A 23945-nucleotide genomic window follows, 5' to 3' on the forward strand; every position below is an offset into this window, starting at 1 on the left:
TGAAAGTACAATCAATTGAATTCAGTTTTTGTGTCAGAATCAGCATTAGGAATACATTATTCATACCTGTATCATCTAATATTCATAAGCCTACCAGCAAAGCACTTTGGACAGTTTTCAATGTTTGATCCTTTAAAACATTCACATACTGTCCATCCCATGGGACCCTGACATATCATAAGTTCTCTTGCAGCGATATCCTAACAAATGACAATTCACAAAAGCTGTGTCCCTTTTAGCTGACTTGGAAGTCTGCCAGCTATAGATCATGAAACATAACAGTCAAGTATTGAGACAACTGGGAAGTCTCCTGGCTTTTCAAAAGATTAAGTGTCAGTGTGGCCTTCAGACACTTCTCCATGGCTCAGTGCCAGCTGTAGGCTAGTCAAGTAAGTGTCACTGTTGGACTAGCAGTGCCCAAGAACAGAAAAATTATGGGCTCCCAGTATTCCACTACTGATGTTTCTCAAGTAATTACAACCACAAGTTCCCGTGGATGTCTTGACATTTCCTCCATACTATAGAATTTTAGTTAATTGGGGTTTTTTCCTGGTGATGGATGACTTTTATATCTGAGCTTCATCTGAGGTTTGCTTTGCTTGTTAGGGAACATAGAATACTGACTGTAGCATATTATTAAGATTTCAAAAGAATATTTTCTACTTCCAACTTCAGCTTCACATTAGCAAATTGCACTGGCTGTGTAATAATTTCTTACATGCTGACCATTAAAACATTGTTATGTGTCACACATTCAGAAAAAACAGGCGTAGCTGGTAGTCACCACTCCATGTGCCACATACAATCAGATAAAACAAAAGTTCAGAATTCATATGCCTGGTATGAATGACTGTACAAATGCTGTAAACAGCATACCATGTTAATGAGTTGACAACCACTACCTTCTACTTTGTATTTTATAGTACACACACGTGGGTTTTTACACTTCATACGCCAACTTTACAAAAACACAAATAGACACATAACAGGCAAAACAAAAATTAATGAGAAATCCACATTTTTGAAAACCAGTTGCGGATTTTCTTGTTAAAAGGTCAAGCAGTGCACAACTGACTTGGATTCGCTGCTTGAACTGTCAGCACATGATGTAACTTGAAGTCCAACACAGAACTGACTTATGTAAGTGATGTTATTCTAATTATGCAATACCCCAAACTAAATCAGGCATTTTTGTCTTGCTGTATACAGTTTAAAAATAAACAGCCTAAACATGAGAACTCTGCTGGGCCAAGCATACCTAACAATTCACACCATCAGCTAGAAACTGACAGAGTTCTACTTAAAATGCTGTGATTTACACTAGGGATTTTTAATAAATTTAATTAGTTTCTTACATTTCAGCAGAGCGTACTAGGAGCAAATGATCTCCCTCAGCATAAAACATGGAAACAATGAAAAATAAATGAGTTAAGCCATCTTTTTAAATCAATTCATGCTAAAATATATGCTAATCCCAATCTGCACTCCAGTTAGATATTACCATATGAGTACATTCAGCAAATTTAATTTGAACTGCCTGCAGCAAATCAAGACCACAATCATCATTCACATTTGCTATTGCAACATCACACTGGTAAAGAAAAAACGGCAGAGCTGCCCCAAGCCATATTCACTGGGTCTTTTAAAATCCTACTCTTCATACTTTTACAAGATTCGCTTGTGTGACACTCATTGAACATATGCAGTCCTTATGTTTGTGAGGGAAAAACAGGAGAGGAAAATCTTTCCAGATTTACAGAGTCCAGGACCTTCACAAGTTTTCCAGTTACCTTTAAAATAAAATAGAATCATGTGGAATTACTAATAGTTGGCTTTCTCAAGGGTAGGAACTTAATCTGAATATGCTTGAGGCATTCAGTCAAAAGGTCATTCCATGTTTTGAAATTCAGATCTCTCACTAAATTGGACTGGAAGTGCTGTAAAAATAGCTTATTCTCTTGTTATTTCATTACTTCCACAACTGTTCCCAAGTCAATCTCCTAATTACTGAAAAGCATTAGAAGATAAGGATAATTTCAACTTTGTCAGTTATGTAAGGATTCAACTGGGCTATATGTCCTGCAAAGAGCATAATTCTGTGGAGAAAAATATTTCTTTGTTGATAATATTTGACTTATTAGCTGCTACACCCATTTCACAAACCACTTTTGCTGACAAACTAATATAGACAGCCATAAGATTTTTTAATGAAGCTTTTATCTCATCGAACATTTTTGAAACATTGGCTGAATATTCAACAGAAAGTTTGAGTTGTTAACTCAAGTTGTTAAACTTGTTGAGTTTATAATCTCAGCCTCTCTCTGTTTACCATTCAACAGCAGGACAGGGACAGAAACTGACATCAGAAACCTTAGCTTTTCAGTCTGAAAGTGGAAATCTTGAAAATTTCCCTAGATGGAAGTTAAATTCAGTAAAGAAACCGGAAGGTTGCCCACGAAACAGAACTATGCACTTCTAGTTAGCTCTGCAATGAATTGCTTCTCTGAGGAAATTACTTGGATAGGCCCTTGTCATTCAGGGATGCATTCCCCTAAAAATATCACTAAATCAGGTATTATTCTGTGAGTGCAATCACATTTGAAACCAAATCAAGAATTTAAGTGTGATCTTACAGAAGAGGATAGAAGCATCATCCCCGTCTTACAGACAAATACATACAGGTTGATTAAACAACATTTTTACAGCAATTCTAGTAATTCCTGCAAGTCTGTGACATGTTTTAACACGTGTGCTGATAAATCTCTCTTACCTGGCAAAAAATGACGCTGCCACCGAGGTGCCTGTGGATACTTCACTGGCAACATATGTGCTCTGGGAAGCAGGGAAGCTGTACAAGGAAGGTTTATCTGCATTGTAGCGGTTCAATGCGGCTTCAGTCAGGCCCTCTCGACTAGTCTCTGTGATAAGCTGAGATATCTGAAGACAGAAAAAAACAAAAATGTCATCATCTAGAGCTACTAGCTGACCTCTCTTCATCCCAAGATGCCTCTGCGTTGCATATGGAGTAAGAGAGGCACTTCATTCACTACATCTTTGCTGCTCTGTGAACAAGTTTATTGCTTCTGTCATGCTAATCTACAGTACTTTGTCTCAGCTCTAACCTTGCCTGCATTAAAACTAATGGGAAAAATTCATCCCATTACTAATGTCTATGGCTTTTCACTCATATGGAAAAGAAAGAGTGAACCATGATACTTGCTCGGGTTTACCTCAGGTTACAAGAGAGACAGCTTAGAAATGTGTAGGATATTTATATTTTACTTCAGGGGGAAAAAATATATCTGTTTGCCTTTGTAAAATAGCGAAGCTTTTTTGTTGACCTTTCTTCAGAAAAGCCAGCATGCAGCATAGGAAGGAACCCTTTGTGATCCCAAACTATTTATCATCTCTCTGGAAATTGGGATCATTACCTCTCACCTTCATTGGCTTTCTGATAAGGTTTTAAGCACCCCGTGATTTCATTCTTCTGATGGTCCATTTAACATTTTTCCCCATGCTAGGAAGGCTCATATCAGCCTTTCATTTTCTGGGAGAAGTGAAGTTTAACCAGATTCGACACAGTTCTCCTCAAATTAACTGAAATATCTTTATTGACTCTTCAGAAAGTTGGGTTGGCCCTGTTGAAACACCTCCTCAAAATTATGCTTTCAGTTTCTTGACTATTGCATCCGCATAAACTTACAGTGGTGTAATGTCACCTACTGTACTTCATGCAATTCCTAACAACTTCCCTTTCCTCCTTCCCTCATTTCAACCACAAATAGCTTTTCTTCACCTTTGCATGTCGCAGAACTGCAACATATGCCTAAAAAGAAGCCTCCCAAATAATGGCTAGCAAGTGTCAAAAGCATAGCTTCCTTTCTGCTGCAAAAAGTTCGCAAGAACCACTCTCTCACCTGTTCAATTTCAGTTCTCCTGCCTACCCTTGTTACCACATTAACAACAGAATTATCTTTGTGAGGCATTCCAAGAAAGTACTCAAGATCATCCTGTAGTTATTTTTCCACTTAGGCTTGCTTGCTTTATTTCAGCTGTTAAACATTTTAGTTATTAAGGCAAAGTTGAGGACCTGTGATTTGTATGTAGGAGGGGAAAAGACATGTGATATGGCAGCATTTTTTAGACTAACTATCAAGCCATCTATGTTTATTTTATAGAGAACCGTTACCCATTCTACTATGGCTAAGAAGATAATCTAAGAGTTTATTCTAATTTTACATATTTTTTTTTAGGCCAATCAGCTATAATACTTCAAGAAAAGGAATGCTAAACTAGCCAATCTATTTCATGAGGAACCAGTAAAACTGCTGAAAGTGCCCCTACCATGTTAGTCACACACTGAGCCCTCCTAATTTACTGACTGAAAGAGCAGTGCTTTCAGAACACTGTAGTTGAAATTCTGGACTTAAATCATCTCATACTACCGTTAAACAGGAATTTAAGCTAGCTGCCAGGACACCACCTAAATTTCCAGCATGCAGACAAACAGACATTTGCTCTTCAGTATTCTGTTAACCTACGTATGTCCACTTGGGGCATCCAATACACTTGAATTCACTAAACAGTAATTCCTCCAATTTTCTGTAACTTTTACTAACTCATCTATTTAGATTTGCAATGAACTGGCACAAGATTCTGCCCTATCCCCTCAAATTAGCCTGAGATGAATTTTATCATCTACCATGTTGGGAACCGCTAAGCAGACAGTTAAAAAGTTCTCCCTTCAGAGCAGAGTACACATACAAACCTAACCTTGTCTTAGTCCATCCAATTCACATAGCTGAAATCAGGGATGGATCATCATTAATTGTTATTGCTGACAATGTAACCAGGAAGTGCTACTCACATCCATGGCAACGTGACAGCAGTTTAAAAGTTGATGAGTTGACTTATCTCAACTGCAATCTCAGCTGCAATTATAACCTCCCTGTCTCCTGCCAAACAAAAATTTGCAGCTCCAAATACAAATTTCCACAGCCAGTGCAGCACACTTCTATTGGTGTCAGCAGATCCCCTAAAGCTGCAAGATGGGGGGGCTTGAGGCATTTCAGCTGACTACAAAACAGGAAAGGATATGCATATCTTGGTTTTTGGGACATCCAGAAAACATCCACCATAACATGGGCACAAAAGCAGTAACTGAACAGTTTGTGTGATTATAGAGACTTTCAGGTCACTCACACCCATATCCACAAGTCCTACTAATGTGAACAGCACAGAGCAAACAGAGCAATAAAAAGCCTCAAACTGATCGTGGGCATTGCGTGAAAAGTATAACTCTCAAGCTTCCCCAAAAGCTGATTAGATGCTTTGTTCAATGAGGTTTTGCATAACCAATTCTTAAATGAAAGCACTCCAAAACAATCAAATATTTACCAACAAAGAGACGTTCTTTTAGATTTAGATTCTTTTAGAAAGATATAAACCATTTCTTCCTCACCTACGCACTCAGAGAGAAATAGATTTTAGTCAGCAAATGGAATGTTAATGCTTTTTAATAAATGGGGATGAAGATCTTAAGAAGCCTGTATTTAGGTCAAATTTTCTTATAATAAAATGTAAAGGAACTGAAGAAGAAACTGGAAATAACCAAACATATTTACAGATTCTGTATTTGTGGAATACCACGCTATCCATAGGATAGAGAGAAAAGAGAAATAAATAATTCTCACTTTAGGAATTGCATATACCATGAACAGATGCAGAATGGATTGTTTCTATAGAAATGTAGGCTTTTCAGTAGTACTGCTATTTTGTCATGTGTCCTGCACAACAGTCCAAGTATTACAGGGATGGTCCAGCTGCTCAAATTGAAAGCTGCAAAACATCCATATGGTACTGACCACCAGAGCCTGCTGGAGAGGCGGCAGCTCTCCCTCCTGCTCATTCACACAGCTTGCTTTGTTGCACAAAACAGGAAGCTACTGTTGACATTGATATTGACGTATTATCTGTGAAATGCAATGTTCCAGTGTAAACAGCCATGTCAGAGGGTCCTCCAGGCTGCCCTGGATGGACATTCATAATGGGGTATGTTGGGCTTGTTAAGCACCCTCTTGATCCTGGGGGTCCAGGAAAACACTATGTCTGCTTTCCTTACCCATGCTGGAACACCTCCTGGGCAAAAATCCGTTTCTCAGTGTGAACTCTCTCATAACAAGATTTCCAAATGCATATACTGTCTGTTCTAAGGCTCCACTGATTTACTGTTTGCCTCAGCAGGGACACTTCCTAGCTGACAGCATATCACAAGGATACCAAAATGGGAACATACTTTATTTTACCTAACACAAGATGTAGACAAATTAAGACAAAATAAGAACTCGCTTAAGCCACAGTCCAGGACGAACTAATCCAGGAATGGTTTCCAGTTTTAGCACTTGCTTACTTTGTCTGGTAATGTGGGATTTTTGTCTCCAGAAGCAATGAAAGCTGAAATACTCCCCTAAATTTCAAACATTCTACTATCACTTATCTGGGACGCCTGCAACATCGCTTGATGGTAAAAGCACACAGAAGTTGTGATACTGCAGCACTCACAACATCAAACAAAACATCAGGCTTTGCTTGAACGAGTTCCTCAAGTCACTTTGTTGCTATCTTATATATAAGCAGAAATAGGACAACAAACTAGAACTTGATATTTAATTATAGAATTGTTCTTTGGTCATGCAGCCAGAGGAGATGAAGGGCAAAGACAGTGCTATGCCGAATTCTGGGCCAGGCTGAGAACCTTTTTTGCATCCAGTACTTATCAGAGTATTGTTTATATCGTACAAATTTGTCCACCTGGGTCAATCCACAGGCTGAGTACCTCACTAGACACAGCCCGTGACATTTGACTATTAAATGCTCATTTATTCCCAGAGTTCAATACATATACATAAAGTAGGGGGCAGAAAGAAGTCCAGATTATTCATATATCCAGAGATTACTGAATTCAAGTCAGTTCTGTTACACTTATTTCTTTTGCCTCATGGACTGGAGAGCATAGAAATCATTTAAACTATTATACCAAACTGAAGAGTGGGCTTTGGAGGCAATCTTACCATCTCATTTACTCTGTCCTCCAATCACAGCACTAAATTATCCCTTCCTCCTCTGACATCGGTTGCTGAAATTTACACATACACAAACTTGAGTAATGGCACCAGGATGTATCAAGCATAAAAATACTCACAACAAGGGTTTCCGTAGCTCTTAGAGAATTTCTCTCTTTCCCCATCCCAGTTCAAGGGACACAGTTGAAAATTACACTTTGAAGGCTAACAAATTTGGGCTTTTTTTTTTTTTTTTTCCCCTCCAAAAACATATGCCTGGCAAATACAGTTCATGCAGATCTGCCTCTTCAATGTCACTGTCTCTCTCACTACTACTAGGAGAGTAGTAACTCTCCTGGATTTAAGGGGAAAAGAAAAATCAGTTCCTCAACTCATTTTCCCTTCTCTTCTGTGAGTACCCACATAGTATATACACGAGGCTTAAGGTCAGTTAATAGGATATACTTCGAGAAATTCCTTTATTGAATTGTTGGCAGCTCATCACTGCCTGAAAAAGCAACACAAAAACAAAGCATGGAACAATGCAACCTTTCATGCCTCAATAAAAACCCTTTAAGTGCACACTGAACAAGACAGATGTCCCTTCCAAGGCCCTTTTTTTATCCTGTCTCATAAAAGCAAGGCATCTATTAAGCTCCTCTTTCACTGCTTTCTGACAGTATATAGCAAGAGCTGGTGATAAGTCATGATTTAAATTCTTTACTTCATAGGAAAAAGATGGCTCTGCAATTAAACCACGGGTGTGAATCAGGCAAAATTCTCTTCCTATTCCAGTTAAAGAGTCACTCTACATATAAGATTTGCCATCATGCAGTATGAGATTAATTATATTTACATAAGGGTATTTTACAGCCAAGTTCAATAATGTTTCTAAAGCTCCTAACTGAGGACCCCAATTGAAATTACTGTACAAATGGAAGTTAGCATTTCTGAAACATGTGAAACATCCTTTGCTCTGTATGTAGTGAAGCATTCAAGAGCAGTCCCAAAATCTGGCCAATGACTGATGAATGAACTGGATACACAGAAATATATGAAATGTAACTATGTTTGAAGCCAAATTCAAGATACAAATCTGTGTTCAAATTTGCTATAAAGCAATCCTCAGTGTCCGGAGATCCTCAGAGATCTCAGGGGAGAAGCTCACTAGCAAGAAGCTGCTTAAGGCAGAAAGCTCTCTTTCATAAACGCATTCATGAATGACTTCTTTGGCAATCTACTTTTGATTCAGAACAGCACTGGATTTTCCTAACAGTAAATACTGATGAAATTACTTCCTGGTTTATTTTAGACAGCAAATGTCTACATTAACAGAGAAAAAGGTTCTTCTTGAAGACCCCCCTTTAAAAGGTAAGCTGAGGGAAGCTGTAAAGGATATTTTTCTCAAAGCTTTAGCCACCAAAAACATCATAAATACGTATAAAACTGCTTATAACACAACCCTAACAGCTTAATTTCAAGTTTTCCATTATGCATAATAAGGTGTTCTGGCTCTTCTAAAATAATAATCTTTTACCTTCTGTCCAACTCTTTTTGACTCATCACAGTTTGCTCTCAGTCATAACAAGATAAAGTTATTCTTCCTGTTTGGCTCAAGGAGCCTGGTTTCAGGTTTACGGGAGTGATAAAACAAGCACTAGGAGAGGCATCTCACTGTACATCATTCACGTGTCCTTCTGACACATGTATAGAATATCAACTCTTGTCCAAGCACTAAGAGACCCTGGTTTCCCTGGGCTTGACCTACTTGTAGCAATTCTTACAGGTTGAGACAAGAACTCCAATTTACAAACTAGTTTTGAAAACTGAAATTAAAAAATCTTCCACTTCCTTTAATGTATAGGAGTTCACATCTGATGTGACAGCATGGTGGAACACAGAACAAGACAAAAATCTTAAGTGTTCAGTAAGCTGTAGTGCTTCCCAACCACTACAAATTTCAGCAGAATTACAGTAACTTGCCTATGGGAAGCAGCATCAGAAAACAGATCAGGAGCTGAGCGGTCTCTGCTAAAGAGACTTCTTAGATTAATGAAGGAAGTATTGGAGCTCTACTTCAGCTAGAGAAAGCATTTCTTAGCATGTCAATGTATCAGTAAGTTGTAGATCCTCTTCCCACAATTTGGCTATTTTATCTGAGCCCTTCTGGAAATACTGACTTCATCCCTTTTGCATAACATGGAAGTTCTGCACTCAGTTTGGTGCAGCATAAATTTATGTATCATAGCATTCAAAGGACAAGGTGACAGCTGGGATCCACTGTGTTCAGTGCCAAAAAAAAAAAAAAAAAAAATGGAAATGTGGATAATTTGACATTTACTATATTTCATTTTCCTGATTTGAGAGTGTTGTTGGGAGAGCTCAGAATGTGAAAATAGGAAAGGGAAATACGTAAGAGTCAGTTTCAGATATTGTTGCTAAACACAGCTTTAAATGTTTTGAGGTAAATCTGGTAGAAATTTACTTAGCCACCATTAAACTGACCTTTGAAGGTCCATTCCAACTCAAACTATTCTGATTCTATGATTCTGTGAAATGGGGGATTGGGAGTGAAGGGGTAGAGGGAAAGAGGAACTTTGTGCTGTCCACACAACTATCAAATTAATTTTAACACATCGTTTCCACAGCAAAAAGGAACAATTACACCATTTAATGAGAGCAACTTGAAAGTGGTAGGGATTTGATAAGTCCATCATCTTTAATATACCACAGAGTACCAAGGACATACTCTGCATCTGTCACTAATCCCTCACTACAACAGAGGTGACATTTAAGGAATTGTTCAGGAAAAAATCCACCTTTAGAAAAAATAATTTTGAACAGTAGCAAGTTCCTGTAGCTAAGGGCACTGGCATAGTCTCATAGCATCTTGCCATTTGATTGTGACCTTTTTCTCTCATAGCAAAATACTAAGCTGCTATAGCTCAAGATCAGTGCAACTGCTGATAGAGACATGGTGCGAACAAGAGCAAGACAGCAATTCCTGATAGTCCTTTCGTGTCAAAAGAATATGTTCTATGAGGAATAGGCTGAAAAAGGACATGCATAATGTCTGCTGCATTCAGGCTCTTTCTTGGATGTAGACATACCTAATACTGCCTAGCAAAGGCCACTCACTATTTACTGCAAGGGTTGAAACTCTGGGGGGGTCCTCGGGCATGCTTAGCTCCTGCTTTATTCAAATTTGCACACAAAATCTGAAATACTGATCTAGCAGAAAGGGCTATCATAACAGCACATCATTTGTGTCTAAACACAAAACAGCACACCTTAGAAAGAGCGAGGGTTTTTAAGAGGCAAATCGTTGGGATGGCAAGAATGCTGATTATGCTTTGTATTTGACAAAGAAAAGTCAGATTGTATTTAGCATAAACTACTTTTACTTAAACATTACTTAGTTACCATGAGAGCACCTAGAGCCTAATTGCAACCTCCAGCTTCCTGCTGTCCAAAAGAAATATGACCTTTGACTGTTGCAGGCACCTCCCATGTCCCTCTAAAAACAAGATGCTATTTAGCACAGATTCAGCGCACTCCTCAGCACAGATGAAACGCCAGTTGCCCAGGTGTGGGCACATCCTCCCATCAAAGCTGCTATGAAACAATTCATTCCATCCCACACTCAAGAGATAATGCCATTAAATGGAATATTTTAAAACAACTCACTGAATCTCTTAAGGTCAGCTACTTAAAGGCTGACCCAACAGCTGATCAGACATCCAAATAATGGTGGATTTCTTTACTGTAAGACTCTGATTCTTCCTCCTAAGATTTCTGCCTTACAAAAGAGTAATTCTGATTTTTTTTTATGCTATATTTTCCATTGTAAATAACAACACAATTCTTTCAGCCATCCAGTATTCTCCCTCTTACTTTCACGCATTCACTCAGTGCACATTCTTGCCCTAGCTTTTGAACTGAAAAGCAAAGAGAAACAGACAAAACCAAAACCATACAGCACAACAGTACCGCCTGACAACCTGAGTTACTTCTTGAGCGCACTCTCCTCAAAACCAACAGCAAATGAGAACAGCACTGGCCACAATAAAAGCTTTATCATAAAACAGGAACTCTGCACTATGAAGCCTATGACAATGGTTCATTTGCTTGATCAACAAATTCCCATACAGACCATAACTTGAAAAATAAAAGTTGATCCACATTCCCAAGCAACCTCCACCACTCAGATGTGAGGTACCCAGGCTCATTTTGATTTGGCTTAGCAATTAAGTCATTCCTCTTAGTTTGCCAGTGCCCTCCTGAACTAAATAATCCATGAGCAATCCCGTCTAGTGGCAGGGGGGTTGTAACTGTATGATCTTTAAGGTCCCTTCCAACCCAAACCATTCTATGATTCCCAGTTGGCATATTCCATTATTAATTCTCCAAACGAAAAATAGGAACAGCAGCTAGCAAAGAGAGGTTCTGGTCTCAATTTTGTGTGTCTAGGCATTTCAACAATGCAAAGAGATACGGTGCAGCAACACAATAAAACTGCCTGCTTTCCCATCAAGAAGACAACAACATGGCAATCTGTGGGAAAGCTGAGGCTGCCTCTAGCTTTCAGGGGTTTTTTAAACCTACTTTTATAAAGTTGTGAATTCTCTAAATTGCCTGTATATCTTGCTGCTGCATTATAAAGCTGTGCAGCTGGAAATTAATTGGATCTTTTTCTACTGTGACTTTTAATTGCTATCAGATTAGTACCATTTTACAAGAGAAAAGGCCTCACTTTTGTGTGACTCAGTTAAAGTTGATTTCATACATCCAGATTCAACAACCACACTGTAATCCTTTGTTGTATCAGCTACATTTTAAGACCTCAGCAGCTGGGCTAATTGTGCCAAACTAACTGGCGCAGCAATGACGAGTGTGTGCAGACTATGAAAGATGGGCACGTCTGATTTCTGTCTGTACACATGAGGCAGCAGCTAAATGAAGTGCCTGCATTTTGAAACTGTGGCACAAGTCTCTCTAGTTCACTGTGTGCAGGAGTAATATATTTGTTACAAAAACAAACTTTCATTTCTCTGGTCAGTTACTAACCTGCCAGCAACAAGCCATCATAAGAAGTTCAAATCTTGCTGTAGCTGTTTCCCTATCACAAACAGCAATCTGTAAGCCACTGACCTTTCACTTGCCAGTTGACAAGAACAGCTCTAGAAGCTACCAGAGTGTGTCAGCAAGCGGGCTTAACTTAAATGGCATTACTGACCCAGAAAGCAACCTCTTTCTGTAGCTACCAAGAGAGTAAGCAATAAAAAACACCATTAGTTTTTCCACATGTAGGTGTATGAACCGGATCGTTAGTCTTTATTTAAAAGACATATGGTCAAGTTCAACCATGAAAAGATGAGGAAAGAAAACTACCTTCATTTCCAGTATGAAAAAAAATCTGACAGGCTTACAGATTCCTGCAATGATTCTTGTATAAAAATGCGGCAGAATGCAAATTCAGCCCCTACACAAAATCGTCTCAAGATCTGACCTTTTTGGGGGGTAAGATCAGTACACATCTGATAGGTCTGTCATCCAGCTGCGCATGGAAAGGTGCATGGGTTTGACCCCCAGGGATCTAGCAAATGCCTTGAATCTATTTAGAAACAAGTACCATTTCAGTGGCTTCTCCATTAGAAAGAAATTATGAATGTTAACTTTCCTATAAACTGCTGCCAAAGCTTTAATTGTATTAGTGCTGGCAGATACCACAATAAAACAAATTGTTTTCTCTGGGTGTTAGGTCATAAAACTATCAGTCTTCAGACTAAAGACTACTCTATAAAGGGAGGAATCTTGCAACAGACATGAACTTCTGCACAAATAAAAAAAACCTGCTTGGAGGTAAGTGTCAGCTCATTTGGAAGCCAAGCATGTTTTGGACCAAAAAATATAGAAGGCTGGGAAATTTGAGAGAGAAAGTAAGAAATCTTTCTCAACATCTTTCTCAACATCAAAGATTCTAAGTTTGAAGATTTGTTCTGTAGTATACTTTTTCATAGGCCTTCCTAAACCATCTCCACATAGAAGTACATTTTTAAATATTTATCAAATAAAAGTTAACCTCTGACACCAATGATTATTAATATCACTTACACAGCTTTCTCTTTTGCTGTTTCAATGAAATATTAACAACTCGTCATCTGAAAGGACTCTGAGGAGAGTCTTGTATATCCTGATCCATTCTTAGTGGAATAAAACTTAAGGTGCACATCTGAATGCTTTGTTAAATTTGCATCTCGTAAGACAGGTCTGAGGCTGCAAGTAATCTTTTGAAAACCCACTGAAACCTGCAGGCAGCAGGTTGAAGAAAGCTTTAAAAAAGAAACAGTGTTTGGATTTTAGTGTCTAGTCATTCAGCTGTGCATCCCTTCCCTTTCAGTTCAGCTTAACAAATGCTACCACACATCTTTCAGTGTATTACCTGCATTCCAGTAAGATCTCTCATCTCAAAAAGAGCAAATTTTCTCATTCCTGAAGAAGAAATCATCAAACAGCTTCCTTTGTTTGGGTTCAATTCCACAGGAGGTATTCAGAACTACAAAGTACCCAGTCTTCTGATGAAATTTAGTTCTTAGAATGTTATCAGCTTAAATGCTCACAATGAAATTAAAAGTCACTGAAGTCACACATATTCAGGTGAACCATTCAACTCATCATTTGAAATACTGTCTAGGAGCCAATTTGCTTACCAAATGCTGACTAACTGGCATCGTAAGAGGTTACAAGAGCTCAGGCACAGAAAAAAAGTTGCTGTGCTGAGTCATAACAGCTGTCCACATGCACACACAGCCCGTAGCAAAGGCAAGGTAATAATGATTTATTTTACAATTGCTTTTCTAGAGCTAAGTCAGAGAATCCAAGTCAAATTATCTTGAATTTGCTGTAAACTATGAACACGCATTCACAGTTACCATGTATTAGTAAGCTTGCTAAAAAGTTATCAAGCTGATCATGTCTCCGAGGCCTACAACTTAGATTAGGCTAGAACAGCCAGAATAGGAGCCATTACACAAAGTTTAACGCAGAGCTGCTCAAAAGTTACCCTATGTGTTTAGAAGGGTTCAGTGGGGCTGAACGTACATTGGCTATTACTCGGTCAAAAAATGTGTTGAAGATGTGTAGAAATGAAAACAAGAGAAGTATCAACAAAGTGATGTTGCAAGAAAAGTGCTTTTAGGAGGCTTAATTGCAGCTGGAAAAGGCTCAGAACTCAGACTTGCATTTGCCTAGGAAACACTTATTTTATTTCCACAGGCAGAGATGTTGATACATTCACTTCAGAAGTCAACAGCATAAACTATCAATCCAAATACCTTGCAAGATCTTGACACCAGTCAACATGTCAAGTCAAAAAGCATAACGATATCATGTTCCCCTTCTCCCACAGGGAAACATCATTTAGCCTCAAATTCCATGCTGAAAACTTCTACCCTTGCAGTGAATTGCACAAACCATAGCCTAATCCACCACCTTATAATGTAACAGTCATGCTGAATTGCATTGCCCTTTGGCTTTGTGTAGCTGCCTTCCACCTTTCTTTTGCTACTATTAATAGTCCCTTGCAGGTGTTCCTTCTTTCATGGCACCAACATGGAGACATGGCAATAGCTAATTTCACAGTTATCAGTGTTAATGTGAGCTGCCATGAAATTGCCTCATTTCCAGAGGAGTCAGTACGCAGTTGCCAAAGAAAAAAGGAAAAAAAAAACCCAGGCAGCTCTGCAGAAGCTATACATCAGCAGGAGTGACCTCTCTATAAATTTAACAAGGTTGGTCTTTCTAATCTCTGTCACAATACATGAACATCTGTCTTACCTTCATGTTAATAATAAAAATGTCCTGCTGAGGTTTTAAAATTATTTTATGACAGCAACAACCGTCATTTCTAACAGGAATACATGAAAAGAATTCAAAAGGTGCCAGAAGAGCCTTCAAATGAGACCAGTAGCTAGACAGAAACAGTTCCTTCCCGGCCTTGAAGGTGAATGCCTCAAGGCATAAATTTGGTTGCTTTATTACTGTAGTTTGCACAGCTACAGCTGTTATTAGCAGTCGTAAAAATCACTCAGCTATAAGCATTTGACTTGGAGGACTGTGGCAAATTCTACAAGCTGACTAGGTGCCAAGATATGCTATGCTGTCTTCTGTTAGCTCTAGATTTACTGCCCTCTCAGCTAATGAAAGCAAAAAAGAGGAGGAGCACATCCTCAACTGAATATCAAATTAAGCTCTGTTGGTGCATACTGTAAACCTTAGGAAGTAGGCATCTGTCTATTCTGGGCTCCTTTCAGTGGCACGGAGGTCAACTATTGAGCGTCAGGCTACGGACTTGTTATGGCACTCTCCTGCATGGGGTGGATCTTCCTTTTACAGCACCACACATTCTTGGTTTTTACACATACTCCTAGTCTACATTATTTCCCAAACTAATCATGTTCAGCCCCCTCTCATTTGCTGCAACTTCTATCATGTTTTCAATCAAAACTGTGTGTTTCAGTTGGCATTTTTGACTTGCAAGTCTTGAAGAGATCCAAGCTAAGCATGGTTTTCCAGGCTGTAGCTCAGCATTACATTAGCTGAAGCTGACTTAGAATTTAATTCAGGTGCACACAATGATCTTTGCCTAGTATTCGTAACTTGCATTTTGGTCTACAGTAACTATCATTATCTTTGCTGTAACAGCTTTACAGTATGAAGATCACATTTCCCCTTTAAGAACGTTAAGCATGCTGACTGCCTATTCTCAGCTGGAATTTAGTGCACATGCACTTACAGACTAGTTAATACCAATCCCCATCTCCACTGACCAGCTAAATAAGGTCAGATCAAGAACAGTATTTCCTCATCACCTTAGACAATGCTGATACACATAACTCCTTTACTTTTCTCTGATTTAAAATAAAAATTAAAAATAATTCAGTGATCAATTTGGAAGATATGAACTACAGACATGCACATATTCAAAATTTCACAGTTCTGAAAAGTGAAAATTAGAGAGGAAGGGACATTGGTTCTAGTCTGGCTGTGCTCTACAGCTCCTTCTGAAAAGGCAGGAGAGGGAACAAGTGAACATCCATAACGTGCAGCACTAACAAACAGCAACCATTCCTCAAAAGACAATATTCTTTCAGATTTCATCAGTATAACCTACCATGAGAATTTTGGGTGAACAAATAATAACCACTTGATACATCAAGGATTATTCTCCAGTAAAACAAAACTCTGATCAAACCAAGGCTAGACTCCATACAGTTTTAATGACTTGGTATCAGCCATTTCCTGTCTAGGAGAAAGGCTATGAAAGATAGTCAAATGCAAAGTCTTACATGTCTTACTACCTAATGCGTTTAATTTCAGAACGCACTGCACACAGTAAATACTGCCAATTATTTATTCTTTACTCATAGGTACACTTTGTGTATACGTTCACAGCAAAATTTGTTCACAGTACACATGCAGAGTGTTCTTCCACTTCCATTAAATTACTGCCTCTCTCTGTATTACATTTATCTCAGATTTGTAATTTATATATCATCTAAGGACCTTGTTGTTTTCCTAACTTCTGACTCCCTGTTGGCTTATTGTTTCCTGGTTTTTGCCACTAAAATTTGCTAATTTTTAATTCTTGAATTTTATACATCCTGATCACTTTTCCTGTTTGCAGCCTAAGAGACAGGAGAGAAAAACAAAACAAATTGCTTGTAAAACTTAAAAGATCTTGAAACTCAAAAGTCAGAAGGTTAAGACAGAATATCAGCACAAGAAAATTGCATGCAATTATACAGTCAAGTCTTATAGCTAAATTTATTTCTTTATAAAGGTCACCCTAAGTAACCTTCAAAAGGTATTTCTTCTTTTTTTTTTTTTTTTAACACAGCAACAATGAATATACAGTTTCTTCTACATAGGACGCAAAGACAAAAAGTGATTGCCCCAAGGAGCAGTGCACAATAAACTAAACTGACAAAACGCACTTCACTAGGGTCTGTAAATAAACAGTGATTAAAATTAGTGCAGGAACTATTGGTTGATATTTTTTATAAGTAAACAGCAAGATTACATTAACTGCCCCTTGGGAATAAAACAGATTTACAATAGATTTAATTAAATGCATTTAATGAAGTCCAAATATAACAACTGCAAACAGACTCATCATCTAAAATGGTGCCTAAAGTCTAGTAAACCATTCTGAACTGCAATAAATGCCTCATGGTTATCTTCATTTCAGCACTCCACAGAAAAATTTTATTTGCACATGAATTGTGCAAATGATGTTTTGGATTTTTTTTTGATGTTTTGGATTTTTCCCCTTCGACTTGTTTACCGGTCTACAGTGTAAAAGTTTCAGAAGTTACTTTTAAATCAATTTTAGAATGGAAGTCTTTATTCTGTTTAATAGACCATATGGACTGGTTTTCTGCTCCATACTGACATGTCAAAAGAAGAATCACTGACAACAGGTCAGTAAAAGTGCAGTGTTGTAATCTGCATAACTGAAGAAAAAGGTCTCATGTCTCTTCACCAGGTACAATATAGGCATTTACTAAGTCAACCTGCACAGTCATTTACACTAGGAATACAAGATGAGCATGAACTAGCTCCAAAATGCAGAGCACTATTTTATAAACAGAATAATAAAGAACCAAGCCTGAAACCCTTCTAGAACTGCTGCTTAGTGTTTAGTCTGAAGAGGGACTAAAACACTCCCTCTTTCTGCAACGTTAGCTTTCAGAACTTGGTGTACTCTCATTCTTTGATTTTCTTAGTATCAGCAGAATGGAGTTAAGTCACTAAAAGGAAAAAGCTTGATGATGCTCTGTCACCAGTGAAGTGAATTTGATTTCAGATCAGAATCTATCCTGACTTTATCAGCAATTTCTTTTGGAAAACCAGCATAAGACTCTTTCCTAGAGAAAAAAAAGTGGAAGAAAAAAACCTATTTGTGTGTATATATACATAAATACATGCATGCACAAATAAAGAAACCAGATCAAGTATGAGGGGAGAGGGGGGGAAGGATTCAGAAATAGAGTACTACTATTATGCATTAAAGGAAAAAAAAAATCAGGATAATTCTCAAAATTCTTCCCACCACCAAGTTGCTCTGCTCACAATGGCCACAGTGACATAAGCCATGTAAACCAGGTGCAGATTAGCCATTATCCCTGTGACCAACCCAGAGGACTGAAACTCCAAAATACCCATTCCTGCACAGTGTCCCCTACAGACAGTGGGTTTCATGCACCCGGAGTGCAGCCCTAACCAACAAGATTGGATGATTATGAAAGTTCAAGGGAAAAAATTTACAGTTTTAAAGCTCAATCTTCCAGCAGAATAGCATTATGGAAGGTTACCTATGTGGAAACAGAGTATTGTACAAGGATGACAGGATTTTAGTCTTTGCTGGGACTACTTTTATTAAGATTTAAAGCAGAGTAAATAATAAGGAGGATACATCCTGAACTCAGCAGCTTTTTGAAAGAACACATTTCAATGATGTTAAACTCTAAAAAACTTGAGAGGTCAGTCTAAATCTTCTGTAGTCTTGCTCTTTCCCAAAGGCATGCTTTCAAGTGAATCCCTCTAAAGCAAAGCCCTTGTTTTCAAGTTTTTTCTTTTCAGAAAGCACAGTAGCAGCTTGTTGTAAATGGTGAAGTGTGTGAACTTTGTGCAGTTGACAAAAATTCCAGCTCAAGCCATATCTGAAGATAAAAAAAAATCAACCAGCAAGATACTTTTAGTCAGTCTCTTCTGTTTCCAAAGTTCTTCCAAACACTTACAACTTCTCTGTTTCATAATCCACAGATACTGAATCTTCCAAGCAGTCACAGAAAAAACTAACTTCCACAAATGAAATTACGAGATAGCCCTTTTTGTCCTCAGTGCAACAGAAGATTTTCTCAACTCTTCGCAAACTGCATAGCACCCATCTCTGGAATATCCTTCCACTTTCCTGTGCATCTCCTTCTTAACACATAAAGCATGGGACAATAAAGTGGGTTTCCTTCAAATGTATTGCCAAGGTTTAGTTTTGATGCTCAAAGTAATTAGGGTCCTTTTAGAGGACTGGACTTTAAAGTAGGCAAAATATACAGTTACTGCTCCAGCCCTTTTTCGGCTGAGTTTATATTTTTCCCATTCCATGTCTGTACAATATTTAAAAAATCTTGGGAACAAATTCTCTAGTCACGTAAGCACAAATCTTTTTTTTGCTTTAGTAGAAGTTGTGGCTACTGACAGGTCCTTTGGCTTTTTGTGAAACCATCTATGGATATTACAAAAAGGTATTTCTATTTAATGAATTCAAATAGCAGCAATAGTTAAGTATCTTTTTTTTTTTCTCATGAATGATATAAAATTGTCCAGCAGATAAAATTGGAAACTGAAGAACAATCAGTTGTTTTCCAGTAGTTTTGTCAAGCATTTTTATCTAAGAGATGCCTTCCTGCTCTCTCACTTTCAAAAGGAAACCAAGCCATAATAAGCTTCCACTGCCACACTTGGAACCATCTTTACTGGAGAACATATGAGGAATATGGTGCTCTATTATTCATATTTATTATATCATGAAATGCCTAGAGGCCCTAGAACTAACAGCCCCTTGCATCAGTGCCTACTGTCCCTGCTTCAAAGACAAAGCAATGAGTGAGGAAGGAGAAGAGGCAAATGCTCACAATATAGTATTAAAGTAATTAAGCAGTGAATAAAAAAGGAAGCAGAGAAACCTACATCATTAAGCCTGGAAAAAATCTCGTAACCTACATGACCCCTTTATCAAGCAGCTTTCCAGAAACCTTGATCTACAACCCTAGCTATCATCAGGCCAGGTGTCCTCATTTCACCTACTTCTATACGAGTAGGAATAAATCTCGATAAGGTGGTCTCTGGCAATGTATAAAAGCATCTTTAACAAAGGCCCTGAAATGCAAGACAACCCTCAGAGAATGATCAGCATCACTACTAAATTCTGCCTGCAAATGGCATTTCCAGGCATTTAGGGTTACAGAGGCAAAGACCTTTCTAATGACTGACTAGAGCAGAGAACAATGAAAAGCTGATGACATAAGAACTAGGTTTTTCCCTCCAAAGCACTTGAAAACAACTCAATTGTTTATTTAGCGTCTGCACCTAAAAATAAAATAAAGTATTAAATAAAATATAAAATAAAATAAAAATACTCTTCACTTTCATAGAAGCTGGTCCAAATGCAGACAAAACTTTCTGAGCACATTTTCCCTGTCAGTCCTGTCTGTGATCACTACCATGATATGCCTGTGTGCTACAATTGAGAATCGTGTCACATCCATTTTTACCTCCTGCACATTGGCAAAGAACTTCACACAAAGTGTTCAGGGATCAGAAAGACTGATCAATTAAGAACTGATGATATCTCATTACTACACATTTTCTTCTGATGTGTTCTGTATAATTTCTTTAATTACGATTGAGTTAATTTTTCATCTTGTGTTGCACTGCAGTAACTGAGAAAATATACAAGAATAAAACAGAGAGATTACTGTGCTTATGATTTGTGTTTGAATCCAGTAATACTGCCTAGCTCCAGGAGCCTAAAACCTGTCTAGAAGAAAAGCAGTAATAACCTCTATCTATTAGATATTTGTCTCTTGCAGGAAAGAAAATATCAATCTACATGCTTTAAAATACAAATATTTTTCAAATCTAGGCCTAACCTCTACTTTTAGTAATAGCCTTGAGTTCTTGCAAAATAATAGATAATGCAGTAAAAGGTGTAAAGAAATTGCAGAATTTACATCACAAGTGTGTTTTATAATTATCCAGTGGCACAAAGCTGCACTCATTTTAGATGAGCACAGCCACAATGAAGTTAGGGAAGCAGAAGTCATTTCATCAAGCGTAGTTCAAACCTTTAACTCTTTTTCTGTCTTTACCATTAGCCAAAAGCCTGTGCATGAATTTAGCCAGCCATTTAATAAATACATATATATATGCCACTTTCACAAATGCAAAAAAATATCAATTTGAAGTAAAGCATGACAGATACATGTATTTGATTCAAAGAGCTGTCACAACAGAAACACTTGCACTTCCATCCATACAACTTTTAATTTGTACTGGTTGCAGTTTAGTCACTTGACATTCACATCTACCAGTCAAACCTGAGACTTTCTTAATTTGTTAAAAACTAAGTCCTCAGATACCTTAATCACATAAGTGATGGTGACTCTTTTGCTCCCATAGAAGGAAATGCTACAGGTGTTCCTGCTATTTGCTAGTGACACTAAGCACAACGAGCACCAACCAAACCCTTGAAAGATGAGACCTCATTACCTTGCTTTCCCCTTCAGCCTTTGGAGCAGTTCTGAGTTCAGCTAGAGAGGTTAGGTGAAAAGTGAAGTACAATTTAATTTCTCCTCAGAGCAGTTTGTAGATGTAAAAGATGATTTTATTAGATGGAGGGGCTTTTTCTCACCCCTGTACATATGTAATCCTTCCTTATTCTGCATAAAACATAGCTGAGCACAGTTCAAAAGCTGCTGGACAATCAGCCTAGGGACACTGACAGAGGTGAGCCAGTGCAAACCTCATGAAGTTCAATAAGGCCAAATGCAAGGTCTTGCGGATGGATCAGTACCAGCCCAAGCACAAATGCAGGCTGGGTAGAGACTGGACTGAAAGCAGCCCTGAGAGAAAGAGTTCAGGTTGCTGGTTGACAAAAACTCGACATGAGCCAGCAGTATGTGCTTGCAGCCAACTGCTGTAACTCAAATCCACTGAATTCAAGAGAGCTGTCCCAACAGAGAATTTGATGCTCCCTTTCTGAAGCCATTTCAGAAACACTTTAGAGAAATTAAAAGACTGGTTTTACATAATAGCTGTGTGGAATCACATTTCAAAGTTACTTCAGCCTCTAGCTATGTATTTTTTACTTCCCTGAAGCATAGCATAGCATCAAGGAAAAAGGCTTTCTCAATTTATTTTTTGCACAGTTATACAATTCGTCATATTTAAATGTTCAAATATTTTCAAAACAAAAACAAAGTTTAGAACAGGATTTTACAAGAAGAAGAAAAAATATTTATTTATGACAGTGTTCCTAAATCTAATCTTGATTCTATGCCCCATTTTTGTAAAACATTGTGAGAAACAGATGCCTCAGTTACGGTGACAATACATTGACTTGTGTCTTGACTGGTACCCCTTGGGAATCAAAAAGGAAATACCTAAAGTTTGTTTTCTGCTTCTTTTGTCATCCCCTCCCTCTCATTTAGTTTAGAATTAATATACTCTTGGTTCTGTACATTTCTATTTTCACTCTTCTTGCAACAGATGTTGAACAATAGCAAGATACAGGAGGAAATATAAGCCGCAAGACTGAATCTTTATGCAGTGTTAAAGACCAATATGTTGCTCATATGAATGATTCAGCCCAAGAAAGTTTTTCAAAGCCATGAATCTTCACATATTGGAGTAAGGAATTGAAAACAAAAAAAATCTGAAATGTGCATCACTTTTCAATGAACTCTGACAATGTTGTTGAAACTGTTGGAAGAGAACTCTTCACTAATCTGTTCATCACAGGCCTCCATCCAAAACACAGCACCAGTCATCTGGTGTTTATCCTTCACCAGTTTCACGCTCTAATCTAGGCTCTCTCTCCAGCTGCCACTCAAGGGTCATTTTCAGAACAGAGGGACAAAAAGTCTAAGAGCTGACTAAGTACATCAGTATCATTCTTCCAGTCAGCCCAGTTACACTTGTGCTGGAAAGCTTTAGTGATAGTTTCAGGAATTCAAATACTTAGCCATATATTGGATGCATTTAAAGGAAGCCTGCTCCATAAGATATAAGACACCAATTGCCTTATGCTATATGAAAGTTTATCTCTTCCTTTTTTTTTTATCCTAATATCAGAAAGAATTATTTTTATTGCCCACATAATTCTTCTACGAATATTCTTAAAATCTTGGCCTCAATATTGTTTCACAGCAATAAGTTCCACAGAACTGTACGTTGCATAAAAAGTGTATTTCCTCTTCTCACTTCCAAATTGGCTGTCTTTTAACTTAACTGTCTATGTTCTTGAACTATGAAATAAAGCAGAAGCTGACCATTTACCTCTCTAATTCTGTGCCATCTTATTTACAGAGTGGGAAACAAAGGGACAATTTCTTGCTGATACATCCATTTGTCTTCTACCTCTCTTCGTCGCATCTACATCATTTTCCTGCTGTTAAAATACCTTCCCTCATCTCAGTTTATACTTTTGTTCAGTGATGCAAGCAATCAGCTCAGCTATTATTTCAGAAAATAAACTAGTCTCACATGTGGACAAAATCCTTAAGCTACAGAACCGGGGAGGAAACCAAGACTCCAAATCCTCACTAATTGTGATCTTCTGGCTTTTGCTAATATACAGGATTAACTCACTCCTTTAATAGTCTACAGATTTCTTCCTCACATCACAATTGAGTCATGGGGTTTTCATACTCGTAGGATAAGCCTACTTAGCTCTTTTCAGTCCATGGGATACTCTTTACCTCTTTCTTCCCTTGGTCACCCCAGTATCATGAAGGGGGAAAGTAATGATTCTAAGGGCATTAAGTCATGCATAACAATGCCATAAGAGATCAAATCACACCAGAGTAATGCAAAAAAGAAACCCCTCCTACAGTTCACATAGACCTCAGTTTCTCCTCTTGACAATATTAGAGAATCAGTATACAACTGGGCTGTTAACTGAGGGGGTGGACAGGAGGAATGAAACACAAATAGCCAACTTCTGTAATATACAAATTGAATGATCAAACAATCATGGCAAAATGTCTGCTGATCACATACACTGGGTCATATCTAATTATTAGTGATGTGGTTTAAAAAGGC

General features: G+C 38.0%; 1 protein-coding gene across 1 annotated transcript in view; it reads right to left on the reverse strand.

Moving 5' to 3' along the window:
• The window catches only part of KIF26B (kinesin family member 26B), a gene marked incomplete at both ends in the record, with an annotated part of 292830 nt that overhangs the window by 172469 nt on the left and 96416 nt on the right, over positions 1–23945 (reverse strand). The window contains one exon of the mRNA XM_080616449.1: positions 2771–2937. Coding sequence (XP_080472575.1) covers positions 2771–2937 — 167 coding nt within the window. The remainder of the gene's footprint in view (positions 1–2770; positions 2938–23945) is intronic.

This window comes from Psittacula echo (assembly GCF_963264785.1).
Source record: "Psittacula echo genome assembly, chromosome: 4".
NCBI lineage: Eukaryota > Metazoa > Chordata > Aves > Psittaciformes > Psittacidae > Psittacula > Psittacula echo.